This window comes from Balaenoptera borealis (assembly GCF_965194805.1).
Source record: "Balaenoptera borealis genome assembly, chromosome: 9".
Lineage (NCBI taxonomy): Eukaryota > Metazoa > Chordata > Mammalia > Artiodactyla > Balaenopteridae > Balaenoptera > Balaenoptera borealis.
Window position 1 is genome coordinate 2809556 of NC_138873.1, and position 14679 is coordinate 2824234.

Below are 14679 nucleotides of genomic sequence, written 5' to 3' on the forward strand. Positions count from 1 at the left end.
CGACGTGTAGGTACTGACCACCTTTAGTAACTTTCTACATAAAACACGCTGGAACAAAAGCTCTGAGCACTCAGCAGTTTGGAAAATATGGAGTTGGGGGCCAGGCAGAGCATTTGGGGAAGGAGGGGAAGAAGGAGGGAGGGAGGGAAGGAGGAAAGGAGAAGGGAAAGGAAGCTACAGTCACCAAAACTTAAATCAAAGAGATAAATAGAAGCAAATATTTTGTAATATTTGCAAAACCTTAAGGAGAGAGCTGGTAGTTTTACCCTGAATCATCAAGAACAGAAAACAGTAGTAACAGGGAACTTCTCTGGTGGTCCAGTGGGTAAGACTCTGCGCTCCCAATGCAGGGGGCCGGGGTTTGATCCCTGGTCGCGGAACTAGATCCCACATGCATGCTGCAACGAAGAAGCCCGCATGCCAAAACTAAAAGATCCCGCATGGCGCAACTAAGACCCAGTGCAGCCTAAATAAATAAATACATACATAAGAAAAGAATAACAACTACAGCCCAGTTTGGCACTCTCTCCATCCTGCCTTTGGCTTCTGTAATCGTTGCTAAATTAAATATTTGATCTGGAAATCCAAGATACCAGTTTCTTGCGTTTCCTGGTGCGTAAAATGTGGATGAAAGCTGAAGCGTTCTGCTAAAGTCATAATCTAATTTTTGTAAAAAAGCATAAATTGTACATTCTCCCTCCAAGGGAGCGAGAGCTGGTCTGTCCACCACTCACCCACTCAGCTGACCTGGAGGCGCTTGAGGACCCAGGTCCGGCCGGGGGTGTCATGGTGGCCAGACCGTCCTGGCTTATCCCAAACTCATCTGGAGCACATGACACTACCCTGCTCATCAAAGAACTTTTGGGGACAGCTGGAACCTGTCCAGCAGGCAGCCGTGTAAGAGGAGTCATTCCGTCCGTTGTGACCTTCCTGAGCTCTGAGAAACTTGTTCAAAACCGTGGCGATGAGGCGATGGCCTCGTTCCACCTCACCCACAGCTCCATGGCCGCTCTGCGAAAGCAGATGCACCCGCGTGCCCGCTGGGATGTCTGCCCAGTGCTTCTGGCCCTGAGGAAATGCTCTGCCCCGTCAAAAAGGTCACCAGCCCCAAAACACGCAGGCCCGTTGGTTTAGCTTGGGTTGGGAATTTGTGGCCTTTTGGCAAGTTTATCTTGAATTCCTCAAACAAAAAAGAATGTTTACATTGGAGGAAGGCTCAGTGTGTGGGTCCTTTGGGTCCACGGTCATCAGCCTGCCCAGTGTCTCGAACACGCTGAGGAGCGGGTGACGGAAGGAAACATCGCACGATTTTAAATTCCTGGGAGAGGGGGCTTGACACTGCAAGGGGAGCCACTGGCATGTGGGTCTGATGTATTTCGGGATTTGGATCGTTGAGGAATTGTATTTTTCCCCACCCTTGGGAGAGTTTGTAGGGGAGCTCGGATGATGCCGTTCCCGTATCCAGACGAGCCAGTGGTGGAGAGGAGACCCTAGTCCTGCCTCAGACGAGAGAATTTCATTTTTATTTTAAATGTATTTCACATACTTCATAAGCGTGCATAGGCGTCTTAAAATTCTTTCTGCATGTGTCGTTTCTCGCAGAATTTCTTTAGACAGTTTATCAGGTGACCAGCAGCAGTCCTAGAAACAATTGCGGCTTCCATTGAGTGCAAAGAAACCCGTCTAGTGTTTGGCAAGCTCGCTGACCCTGATGCCCTTCTAGAAAACAGCCTGATACTGGGAGGTGTCTGAAAATAAATCCCCAGACAAAGGAAATAGTGTCTTAAGTCTCCATATCCAGCTCTCACAAAAAGACACCATCTGAATCCGCTTTGTCAACAAGCGGCTTATAACTCGGTCCTCAAAGATCAGACCCCCCGATGGGAATTTCTGGGGAATTTCAGCCCCGGACTCTCTGGCAACAAAGCCAGGAGCTGTGGCTGCAACTGATGGAGAAAGAAAGAGCCAGGCGTCCTGTTTCTGTTTTACAAGCCTTGAAGTTCCCTGGGTAAACTGGGCAGGTGGACGCTACAGGGATTTCCCTCATCCTCTCCGAGACTCTGGTGGGTCATAATTCATTGTCTGGAAGATGCTTGAATTACCCAAGCACAGGAAGAGGCAGCGACTTTCCAGTGAGATGAGTGCCCCGGGACCCAGGGCTGTTTCAGGGAACGTTTTAAGCCGCTCGCTGCGGGTTGGTTCATCCATCCGAGGGCAGATTTCCTTCAAAGATGAAAGAGCTGGCAGGAGTACCATGGCAAAGAGTGTTCAGAATGAGCCTGTTTGCTACCCAAACTGCTGTAGCCCACCTAGGGTCATTATTCTGTTCCCTTTCCAGCGTTTTCTGGGTAGAATGTAACTGAAATGTGTTTGGGCTTTTTTCTACTCTGTATCTTGATGGGCAGCAAGTACCCCACTTACTGATGGAGGAACTAAGAAACTGCACGGCTCAGCGTGTTCTCGAATATAACACGGAACCAAGGGTGCCGTTCAGTGAGTTGGCTGAGAGTGGATCTCAGCTCTGCAAAAGCCCCGTTGAGATTCAACCACTAGAGTTTATCATCACCTCTCTGGGCCACCACAGTTTGCAAACCCAGCTCTGCAAATTCTTGGATGGAAAACGGTGTCTGTTTCAGTTTGAGAGACAATCCCGTCGGGGCCTCCCTCCAGCTATGGGGAGGGTTTGGGAACTTCCCCCGCTGCGTACAGAGCAGCAGGAAGAGAGCAAGTCCCCAGTGGACTGTAGGACTGTGGCCCGAATACACGGGCTTTGCCTGAGGCCGTCGCATCGGGGTGATTTTGCCCGAGGCCGTCGCATCGGGGTGATTTTGCCCGAGGCCGTCGCATCGGGGTGATTTTGCCCGAGGCCGTCGCATCGGGGTGATTTTGCCCGAGGCCGTCGCATCGGGGTGATTTTGCCCGAGGCCGTCGCATCGGGGTGATTTTGCCCGAGGCCGTCGCATCGGGGTGATTTTGCCCGAGGCCGTCGCATCGGGGTGATTTTGCCCGAGGCCGTCGCATCGGGGTGATTTTGCCCGAGGCCGTCGCATCGGGGTGATTTTGCCCGAGGCCGTCGCATCGGGGTGATTTTGCCCGAGGCCGTCGCATCGGGGTGACTTTGCCCGAGGCCGTCGCATCGGGGTGATTTTGCCCGAGGCCGTCGCTTCGGGGTGATTTTGCCCGAGGCCGTCGCTTCGGGGTGATTTTGCCCGAGGCCGTCGCTTCGGGGTGATTTTGCCCCCCGCCCCGGGGACGCTGGCAGTGTCTGGATACCTTCTGATTGTCACACCTGGGGCGGGAGCCGCTGCTGGTACGTGGTGTGCAGAGGCCAGGGTGCTGCCCTGCCTCCTACATAGGACGCCCGCCCACACACCCCAGAGACTCACCCAGCCAAAATGTCTGGGTGCCGAGGTTGGGAACCCCTGCCGAAAGCATAGAGTTAAAGGGGCATCTTATGTAGATAAGTTCCAGCAGCTGGTATCCGGAGACGAGGTCGGGTTTTCCCGCTCTGTTGAGCCTCTGCTCACTGTTTTGGCAGCAGGAAGGTAATGGACCAAGAGCACAGCGGCTCCCACCCTCTGTGCAGGGGCAGGAATCCAAGTGCGGTCCTTCTGAGGGGACGGCAGTGCCAGCCCTGAACGGTCAGCCTCCGAACTCAAGAGTATGGGATACAGCGGGTCTCACATTCTTGGAAATATCATTGTGTTTTGCTTTAAGTCTATGTCTGTCTTATAAGTACCTAATTTTGCACAATAATTATTCTGTCATCATATTAACTGCATTTAAGTTCAACTTAACCCATATACTTAAACCAACCTACCCCAGTATATTCCCAGGCAACAAGATTGCTGGTTTTGCATTTGCTCTCAGCTGCATATTTATGCGCAGGTCCTAAATTAGTGAGACCAATTCTAGCTACCACTTAACAAAACCTTTAGGGCAGTGCCTACATGGGATGGCGACTCAGTAAGTGTGGGTTCACTCAGAGTCTGGGTCCCTAGGCTTGGTCCCTCCCTTCTGCTGTGGCAGAACACCACCAGGCTGCCCGGGGTCCTCCGCCGGGAGAATCTGGCCTCAGAGGACAGGATGCTGACTCCCTCCTCCACCTGCTGGGGGTGTCCTCCCAGCGCACCTGCCTTGGGCTAGGATGGCTGAATGAGAAAAACCGCGACGTTCTCTCAGACACATCCCAGTGAACAGATGTGCTCTGCTTTCTAAGATCTCGGAGCTATTTCCACGGGACAAAATAGCTCAGGAGTCTGATGTGAAACTCAAGTCCGCCTTTGTCTTCATAGCCAGCCCCAGAGGCTAGTGGTAGGAGGTGAAAGTGTATAGGACTTTGAAATAAGCATGACATAATGCTGCATAGATGCCAAGGCATTAATGCACCTGTCATTTAAAATAAGACTGAGATGGAATCAACGATGAACTGCAGAAAGTAACTGTGATAGAGTAGGATTCAAAGGGGAGAGGTGTATTTGGAAGGAAAAGATAATTAATATTCTTATTTCATGAAAGGTTCTGTGCTCACTTTACAAAAATTGCCCAAGGTTTCATTTTTATTTCGGTTTTAGGTCTTTGTGGCTTGACACGGTCAGGTGCGTATTCTGGACACTGCCACTTGCACAAAGCCCCCTCTCCAGTGGTGTCCGTCTCGCTCAGATGGAGCCCAGATCCTTGCAGTGGCCAGCAGGGCCCCAGAGCCCCGTTCCTGGAGCTCCTCAGGCCCCTCGTCTGTCCCCAGCCCCCTCCCACAAGGGCGATACACTCTTCCCTGAGCCCAGAAGTTTCCTCCCCAGCTTGGGGGCTGATCTCTCTGACCACGATGTGGTCCTCCCCATCCTCCTTGCCTTCAGTACCTTCTTTAGGGCTTTTGTAACCCCTGACATGCTTCGCAGCTCATTTCCTGTCTCCACACCCCGGTTATGGTGCTTGGTGGTGTCGAGGACCAATGTTATTTAAGAGAGAAAAATATCGGGAGTTCCCTGGTGGTCCAGCAGTTAGGACTCCGTGCTTTCACTGCCGGGACCTGGGTTCAGTGCCTGCTCGAGGAACTAAGATCCCACAAGCTGAGTGGTGCAGCCAAAAAAAAAAAAAAAAAAAGAAAAGAAAAGAGAGAGAGAAATCAATCAGGAGCTTTTCTTCAAATTCGAAATCACCTCATCCCTTTCTTTGGCTTTTTTATTGTCCGAGTGGGCAGTACGACTGCTCCAAAGAACACCTCTTGCCTGTAGAACGCATTTCATTCTGCAGGGACTCCCTGTTCAGTAACCAGTTCCTTTCATTCGTTTTTACAAGTTTTTCTTTAACGCTTTTTCCGAGGCAGACGCAGTGCTAGCTAGGTTCCAGGCAAAAACAAACCTGTTCTCAGGGAATTCACAATCCAGCCATGTAGGGATTTTACTGATCACAGAACCAGAAGCCACAGCAAAAAGGGGAATGTCACTGAAGAATCAGAAACTAAGGGAGCTTTTGTGTCGCTGTAGCCTTTCCTGTTGGCCTGTTTTATCTTCCAACATACAGACACACGCTCCTTTTCATTCAGAGCTCCACTTGCACGTTTTCCCCCTTCTTTGTCTGAGAGGCTTACTCAGGGATGGATGGATGTCACTGGCCATGGCCACGTTTTCCTGGAGGGAAGCACAGCTGTGTGTCCTTTCAGGAGCAGATTTTTGTGTTATTAAAGTAGCAATAGAATCAGGTAAAAATAAAGCGAGATCCTTGAAATTGTACAAGAGTCTATGTCATGCAGTTCTTAATTCTAGTGAAGGGTGGCTGATACACTCAAGGCTGAAGCTGGGCTGGCTCTCTCCAGAAGGAGCCCCAATTTGTATTCACAGCAGACCGTTGACAATTACATCGCGTTTTCTGGGCTCATTTTCCTACTGTGTATGTAATTTGTCAACCAGAAAAAGCAATGGAATTGACAGATGCCTGACGTGAATAGAGCTTATTTTTAGAAGGAAAACTGATTGGCATGGAGATTTTAATTTTTTCCGGCAGGAAAACTTGGAGTCCTTTCTCTGTGTCATTTGTTTAAAGTAATTGAACAGGAGAGGGTATCTGTTGAATTTTACAAGGGGTTCCGTGCTCTACTCCTCTCCTGTCAAGTGTATCGATCCTCTCGACACGTCAGCAGAAACGCCCGCCTCCGGAGGGTGTTCGGCCAGCCTGTGAGCTCAGGCCCCCTCTCGAAGCCCCACGCCATTCAGTGTCCAGGAGGGGAGCCTGTGCTGGAGAGAGATGGGGAAGAGGAAGATGGGGAAACGCAGAGACCAAAAGGGAGAGGGGAGCGTGTGTGGATGGCAATGAAGTCTGGACCAATCCTGCCCCCACCCTCAGCCACCAGGAATAAGGATGTACCAATACCCACCTGCACGCTTCACCTGCTGAGGAGAATCACGTGGTCTGCCATCCTTTGTTGGGGCCAGACTTGCTTCACGGACTATGGAAATATACAGCTTGTCAAACAGCAGCCCCGTGAGAGTCTGGTTTGCCAGCCCCGTTGGGTGCTGGCCTGTGGGTGGCCTCCTGCTGCAGGCGAGGACAGATCCACCATTCGTCCTTGCTTGTGGTCTGTCAGCATCATTTGAGCATCGGCACGGAGAGAGGAGGCCTTGCGGCTGAACATACTTGCTGAGAATGCCTCCCTCGGTTTTGCTGCGTAAGCAAGATTATAAAACAATACTGTTCTCAAAATAAGGGACTCGATTAACCTGGGCTCGCTTGAACTAGAAGCCAGTCCCACAACAGCAATCCCAAGAAACAGACCCCACGGAGAAGAAATTCCTTGCTGGATGCGTCTGAACAATGTGCTCAAACCACCCACCCACCAGGCTCTGCTGTCCCCCACGGACCTGGGCTTTGTGCTCAGGGACCGGTCATCACACCTCACTGCTCTGTGTCTCTTCTTCCTGACCTTTCTCCCAAAAAAATCCCAGAAAAAGATTTGTGGATAAAAGCTGCCAGCCTTTGCTGACAACAATCAGGATCAAAACGCTGGGTCTGAACAGAACTTGCTGCTGTGTGTCGGTCCCACGTTGCCCAGACTATAGGAGAGGTAGCGGCCGGCTGGGCAGGTGCAGGAGCCCGTGCTCGGCTCCACTCCCCGGGGGCCTCCCTTCCAGGCAGGCACCCACCCTCTCCTCCGTGCCCACTAGGGACCCCATCACCCCACCCTGCCTGCCCTCTGGCTTCCAGTTGGTTCTGCCGGGGTGGACACCACAGGAGGGAAGAGGGTAGAGCCCCCAGCCCCTGTGGGTGCCCCGTTCGTGCAGCCGCCCCTCTGGTCCCATAACTGCTCCCTCCTCCCCCTGCTCTGGGCCATCGGCATAGAGAAAAGGCTTCCTCTTTCTTGTTTATCTTGCATCCTATTCTATTGTGATTTATGCTAAAAATACATCTCCTTTATCATGAAATTTTATTTGAAAAAAAATGAATCTACCAATAACTTTTTAAAAAACCACTAATGATTTTAACCTTCTCACATTGCAAAGGGATCGCAGCCCAGGGATTGAATGGCCCGGCAGGCAGCTGGGGCAGAGACGGTCCTAGAACCCTGTTGGTCAGCGTGTGATCCAGGCAGCGTAAGGATGTGCCCCGCGGCCGCCTAGGTGTCACGTGTTAAGGCATCCCCTCCACCCCCCACTGAATGAGCCTTTAGAAAAATCTCCTCTAGAAGGATGCGTTGTGTGTTGGCTTCTATCAATAACAGAAGTAATCCCGGTGTCCTAGCTAGAACTTTAGTAACAAAAGGAGGAAAGCTGTGTCAAGAAAGGAAGCTGGGACTTCCCTGGTGGCGCAGTGGTTGAGAATCCGCCTGCCAATGCAGGGGACACGGGTTCGAGCCCTGGTCTGGGAAGATCCCACACGCTGTGGAGCAACTAAGCCCATGCGCCACAGCTACTGAGCCTGTGCTCTAGAGCCCGCGTGCTGCAACTACTGAGCTCACGAGCGACAACTACTGAGCCCACATGCCACAACTACTGAAGCCCACGCGCCTAGAGCCTTTGCTCTGCAACAAGAGAAGCCACCGCCATGAGAAGCCCGCGCACCGTAATGAAGAGCAGCCCCCGCTGGCCGCAACTAGAGAAAGCCCATGCGCAGCAACGAAGACCCAACGCAGCCAAAAATAAACAAAAAGTAAATAAATTTATTTAAAAAAAAAAAAGGAAGCTTGGGTTTTTCCTTGTTGAACAACGTGTGTCATGGGGCTCATGGTCCCGGGCGCCGATGTCGTCAGAGCCTGGCAGTGGGTATAAAACCGAGACAGAGAAGCGCGGGCACCACGACCATCTTCCACTGCAGTGAAGGGGCGGCGGGGGGTCGGGCGGGCAGAGCTCCAACGCTGGGTCCTGTGCCACCCGAGCTTTCAGTTCATCTAAAGAAGAAAGTGAGTGTCGCGCAAGCCTCCGCTTAGAGCCGTGGACGTGAGAGAGTGAGAGTGCATTTCCCTCACACTCTAGCAGTGAGATGACTACACGTCCTCCACGTGGCGAGTGTTTTGAACTTGGGTGAAACTAATGCACAGAAACGATCGTCCTCTTCTGAGTGTCGTTTCCCACACGCGTGCGGTAGACTTCGCCTGAGGGGTCCCCTCCCCAGCCAGCTCCGTCCCCGTAAGAAGCAGGCGCAGGGGCCCAGGAAGCACCAACAGGTGACCCCCTGTTTCCAGGTGGGCTTTCATTCATGACACCCTGTGGTTGGAAGCCATCTGTGTTCATGGGGTAAGAGGATTTTACCTGCCATCCTAAGACCTGGGCCCCACGTGCTGGGAGGAGGAGGAGGAGCCAGAAGGAGCAGCCGTACGTGTAAGTCACAGCACAGCCTCAGCACGCACGCCGCCGCGGCGTCTCTTGCTGAGAACCACGCTGGGTCTCACTTCATTGCCGGCGTGTGACCACCGAACAGGGCGAGAGACGCACAGCAGCCGGAGGCCCACCTTGGACGGAGCAGGGGGCACAGGCCGCCAACCCAGAGCCTGTGCCGCGAGTGGTAGCAGAGCATCTGCTGCTTTCGGTGGTGCCCGTGTGAGCTCCCCAAACCCACCCGTCTTCATCCAACCCTGCCATAGCTCAAAATTAGTGTCTGGAGGCAGGTGCTCTCTTTTTAATGTCAGTCTCCTTTGCTCTTTGGGAAAGCAAGGATTGCCATGAATTTCTAGGCAGTTGTGGGTTATCTTGGTTGAGCTTGAGCCGGAGGGGAGGAGGGGCAGAAAGGGTCCCCGCCGCAGGCGCCAGCTGGAAGCCTCACGTCCATCTCTGTTTGTTTCAGATCATCGATAAGAGCAAAAGGGACCCCTCGGAAGAGATTGAGATCCTCCTGCGGTACGGCCAGCACCCCAACATCATCACCCTCAAAGACGTAAGCGCCTCCGTGCAGCAGTGGTGTCGCTTGCTCTTTGTGTCTCTCCGGCTGGCGCCAGAAGCCACCGTTGATTTGGTGCAAGCTGGCTGCTCGGCTCACCAGCTGCTCCTGGCGCCCAGGAGCTCGGAGCCGGAGGGGGCTGCTGCCCGGACACCTCGGGGTCACCCGGCAGCTGGGTAGCCCGACCTGCCGGGCCGTTGATTCACATCCCATTGATGGCACCCCACTCCTCCCAAATCACATAATGCGCACGTGTGAAAGAGGAGAGAGAGCTGGTGTGGATTCTCATCCAGGTGTGTTTCACTTCACTGTCATGGAGAGCGTGGGGCCCATGAGATGGGCTCCGGATCTGAGACTCCAGATCCGGAGCCCCTCCCAGCTCCCTTCGCTTTCCCGACTGGGCGATCTGTGGCCCCTGTCCCTGAAAGAGGGGAAGGGAGCAGGGACCAGTCACACTGGAGCCAGTTGGATGCACCTGGCAGCGTCCACAGGGGCCTAGGGCCGGGCCTCGGGGGTCAGGCAGGGGAGAGAGCCTCGTCTTCCTCTCCACCTCCAGAGTGATCCCAGCATCGTGAACCCCAAACCTCAAAATACTGGGCCACCTCCATTTCCTTCGGGCCCCATAAATGCCTGGAGTAAGAGGCCTTCCAAATGCCAATTCAGTTCTGAGGAAAGCGTGAAACAGGCCTTGTGTGAACACAGCTTGAAGTGAAGCCCAGCTGCATTCCTGTGGGTCTCAAGTCAGCTCCCCCGCACAAGATCAGTCCCCTTGCTGTTTCCTTTGTCGTGCGTATGCGAAGATCCACAAACAGAAATCAGCGAATTTGAAAACTCCCGAAGAGCTCTGACTCTCTTTCGGATGAGTGACATCACCCTGGGCACATTCTCGAAAGTAGCGCATTTGATCATAAACTCAGAAATGAATACAACAAGATCAACTTCACATCGTTTATTGAGCTCCGTGCCAGCCAGATTGTTTTAGTGATTTGTTCTGAAATCATTGACTTGGAAGCGAGAAAGTCACCGTAGTTAGGTGCTTTGCACCATTTCCCTCTGGTTCTTCTCAGCACTTGGGCGGCCCCTCTGCTGGGCCATCGGCCTGACAGAGACCCAGAGCTTGTTGGTTTGGTTTGTCTTTTAAGTTCAGGAGATTAACGCTAGTATGACTAAAGCTCTCTTTATGTACTGCTTTTCTGAAATACAAGCAGATCAGCCCTCCTACCTCCTCTCCTCCCGGACTCCCAGGGCTTGTCCCCCCTCACAGGGCACAGCCGCATAGAGGGCCCCCGGGGTCAGGCTCCCCACCCACCCCGGACCTGCTGGGTCTGGCCGGCCTGTCAACCTGCTCCTTAAGGTTTGAAAAGCACGGCCCTGGGGAACGCTGCCCCCTGGGGCTGGGCCAGCATCCGCGTTGTCAGTCTGAACGTCGCTCTCCCGGAGGCGGGGCGGTACCAGGGTTCACGGCAGCTGAATCCATCCACGCAGCTCTCAGCCCTGCTGACCCATGCCCTGCCCAGCAGCAGATCATTAAAGCTGTTTTTTCCCCAAGAAGAGCCTCGTCTGGCATGCCTAGGAAATCCTCCCTCGTTTTCTACAGAAGTCTTGCGTCTGCTCCCAGGGGAACACTGAGACTCCAGGCCCTCTGCACTGACGCGCCCCCTGCCCCTGCCCCTGCCAGGGCGGCCCCTCTTTCCCAGCGGCCAGCAGGCCCGCGAGGTCCCTGAGGCCTTGTGCTCTCCCGCCCCACCCCCAGGTCTACGACGACGGGAAGTTCGTGTACCTGGTGATGGAGCTGATGCGGGGCGGGGAGCTGCTGGACCGTATCCTGCGGCAGAGGTACTTCTCGGAGCGGGAGGCCAGCGACGTGCTGTGCACCATCACCAAGACCATGGACTACCTCCACTCCCAGGGGGTAAGGCCCCGCCCCCCGGGCAGCCGCGCGTCTCGGGGGCGGGGGGGAGGACAGAGGAGGAGCGGGACCCGGGGGCGCTGAGAATCCGCGGGCTCAGGAGCTGGGAACTCAGGTGTCCTCGTCTTCCTTGTGAATCACAACCATCCCTCTTGGGTCTAAATGATTTTAGGCACACACGCGGTGTGTCCAGGAGCTAGGTCAAGAAATTAAATTCACCGAGACCAGGTAGAGCAAAAAAGTAGTTTGGGCTTGATAAAGGGAAATTTGGACTGTTCGCCAGTTGCCCTGTTGAGAACTGAATTCCTCCACCAATGCCAAGGAATATGGTGACAAAATGACAGTGACCACTGAGGGTTCCAGGTGCTGCTCTAAGCTCTTCGTCTGGGCAGTTCTAGACTCTGGATCACACCCATTTCACAGATGAGGAGACCAGAGCACAGAAGGGTTGCATATCGCGCCCAACGCTGCACGCACAGCCAGGTTCTAACCCAGCACCGTGCTTCTAGACCCCTTGCCCTCAGCCCCGGACCCCCACCTTCTCAGCACCTCCCAGGAAGCAGCAGTGCTTCCCTGGCCAACCGTGCACGTGTGGCTGTCAGCTTTTAAAATGCAGCCCCGTCTGACCAGGACATTCCTCCAGGGCCGCACGATGGTCATTTCCCAGGACGGTCAGACTGTAGAAGCAGCCCTTCAGATGATGGTTTTGCAGATTGGCTTCTGTTGCACGAGGGGGGGCAATAGACCTGGAACTGAAGTCTTTTGTTTCCTGGCCATCGGAGCCAGGCCTGTAGGCCGGCTGCCGGCCGTGGCCCTTTAAGCTCCCTTCTCTGTCCTCTCCCTGGGTATTAGCAGGACAATGAGACACGTGGGCCCAAGCCATATGCAGGCACACCACGTGTTCTTACAATCGGCCTCTGTCCCCTTCAGAAGAAACCGCTTTGTGCCCTAAACAGCTGAATAGCCGCTGTGCTTTGAGGTGTTGCCGGCCCGTCCTTGGTGCTCAGAGCGCCCTGACGCTCACTCCGCACAGATGCGGCTCTCGGATTTCTGTCCGCTGGCCGTGTGCACATGACAGAGGCTCCTTGTCTGCGTCACCCGCTGGGGTGCCCGACACCTGCCCGCTGGAACGTGGCATCACACAGCAGATGTTTATCTTTAGAAATCTTCCATTCATGTTACTGAGCTCACCACCAGTGTCTGTCTGTGCGATGGCCCCAGCGGGCCTCCCTGATCGTGGACACATGCTTACTTATTTATTCATCCAAATACTCACCATCTGAGGGGCTTAGGTGGGGTCCTCGATTTTTGAGTGTCAGTGTGAGAGAAAGAGAGGGGGGAGGACCTACAGAGATTAGAGCATCCCAGCCGATTGCTTCCTGCCTCAGGACCTGCCCAGAATAAACGACTCCAAATAAACCCTTATCTCCTGAGTGCATCCCCGCTTCTCTCTCCTGCTCCATCCTGGGCCCCAGCTTAGGCGTAATTCCTTGTGCCTCTCCAGGTTGTTCATCGGGACCTGAAGCCAAGCAATATTCTGTATATGGACGAGTCTGGAAACCCTGAATCTATCCGAATCTGTGACTTCGGGTTTGCCAAGCAGCTGCGAGCCGAGAATGGGCTGCTGATGACCCCCTGCTACACAGCCAACTTCGTTGCCCCGGAGGTGAGAGGCCCACTGAGCCAGCAGGGAGACGGCCCTTTCCTACTTTCAAAGCAACTGCACAGTTTGGTGTATTGGAGTCAGCAGTAATTCTAGAGGGTAGAAATGAGAAGCTTCGGTCTTTTTTTTGCTCAAACACAGTTATTTTATCATTTTATTTCCTATTCGTAAAATTTGTAACGGTGAGGTTTGCGCATAGAATTGTCATTGTGCTCTAGATGATTTTGATCAAATCTGCCTGTCTGTTAGGAGTTGCGGTGAGAAATAATGCGTCAGTCTCTCCTGCAACCAGGAAGGGAGCCAGTGGGTCACCTGGGATCAGAAATCTCCCCAACAGCTGCACCAGGAGAGAGTGCACGTGCGTGGACTTACTTGGTGCCAGAGTTCTTGCTCCAGATTGTTTTCCAAAGCTCCAGAAGCGAGTCAGGTGCTATGGGATTGAATGTTAGGGTTCCGCCAAGATTTGCGGATGAGAACGCACGTGAATCCTGAGGGACCTCCCTCCCGCCCCCTCTTCTCAGGGAATCAGAGACCTCGGCAGCACATCTCGTATGTGCTGTGCCCTTTTCAGGCTCCTGGGGATCATTTCCGGTAGGTGCTGAAGTCACTGTTGTGTTTGTGAAGACAAATCCAGTTTCTTGCTTTTTAGAAAAGCAGCCAAACCTGAGATGCTGGTGAGAACAGGACTGGAAACAGAAAAGGCTGACATTGCTGATGGGGGCGGGGGGGGTGGCGCAGGGGGGGCGGTCAGGAATGAAAACAGACACTAGGTTCTGCGTGGATCCTTCTGGTGGTTGAAGCTGCTCCAGAGTGGCCCTGGTGGGTGCAGTGACAGGTACAGAAAGTCCTAAGAGAGAGGCATGCTGGCCCCTAGTGGCCAGTCTGTGAGCTGAGAGCTGACCCAGGTGGTGTCCACAAGGTGACCATGGCCAGTGGTCCACGAGGAAGATGTCCACATGCCTGCCAGGATACGGATGGATACGCAGCTGGGGCCATCATGAGGCTGTCCAGATGCCACCTGTAACCCCTTTAAGAACAATCTGGTTCTATTTGAGCAATATTATTGCCTATTTGATCGCTACTAATGTTAATAGTATTGGTTTTAGTGATTAGAGACTACCTTACGTTGGTATATTACTTTACCATTTACTGAGCACTTTTACCAGTATTTTTTGCTTTTATCCTCCTATGCCACATGAAGTGGGCAGGGTAGATACTGTTAGCCACAGACACCTCACAGATTCAGAAAAAACCAGACTCCATGTGTTGAAGGGACTTTGAAGACCACTCAGCTAGTGAACATGGGCAAGGGCTTGAACACCGAACTCTTGGTGTGTTCACATGCCTCGGTGACCTACCATGCTGCAGGCACCACGCCTGAGGTACAAAGATCCCGGCCCTTGTGTCTAAGGAAATTGAACACGGCTCTCCTGACTTCACGGTCAATGTCAATCCAATAACCTGCAGTCGCCCAGAGTGCTTGTGCTGCTTTCTTTACTGTTATTCAACTGTAAACGTATCAGAGGATTGCCCTCCCCTGAAGTGTGTGATCCTGGGACGCATGAAAACTCTCCCGTGTTAACTAGTCCTCAGAAACTCAAACACAGAATTACCAGGTGACCAAGCAACTCCACCTCTGGGTACAAACCCAGAAGAGTCGAAAGCAGAGGCAAGAACAGATATCTGTCCACCCGCGTTCACAGCAGCGAAAAGGTGGAAACAACCCAAGTGTCCATCGATG

At 53.3% G+C, this 14679-nt stretch overlaps 1 protein-coding gene across 5 annotated transcripts in view; it reads left to right on the top strand.

Moving 5' to 3' along the window:
- Nucleotides 1-14679, top strand: part of RPS6KA2 (ribosomal protein S6 kinase A2) — a gene marked incomplete at its 5' end in the record, with an annotated part of 372896 nt that overhangs the window by 348141 nt on the left and 10076 nt on the right. For all 5 annotated transcript variants that reach the window (XM_082404538.1, XM_082404539.1, XM_082404540.1 and 2 more), the window contains 3 exons: nt 9274-9363; nt 11120-11278; nt 12780-12941. In XM_082404538.1, the coding sequence (XP_082260664.1) occupies nt 9274-9363; nt 11120-11278; nt 12780-12941 (411 nt within the window). The remainder of the gene's footprint in view (nt 1-9273; nt 9364-11119; nt 11279-12779; nt 12942-14679) is intronic.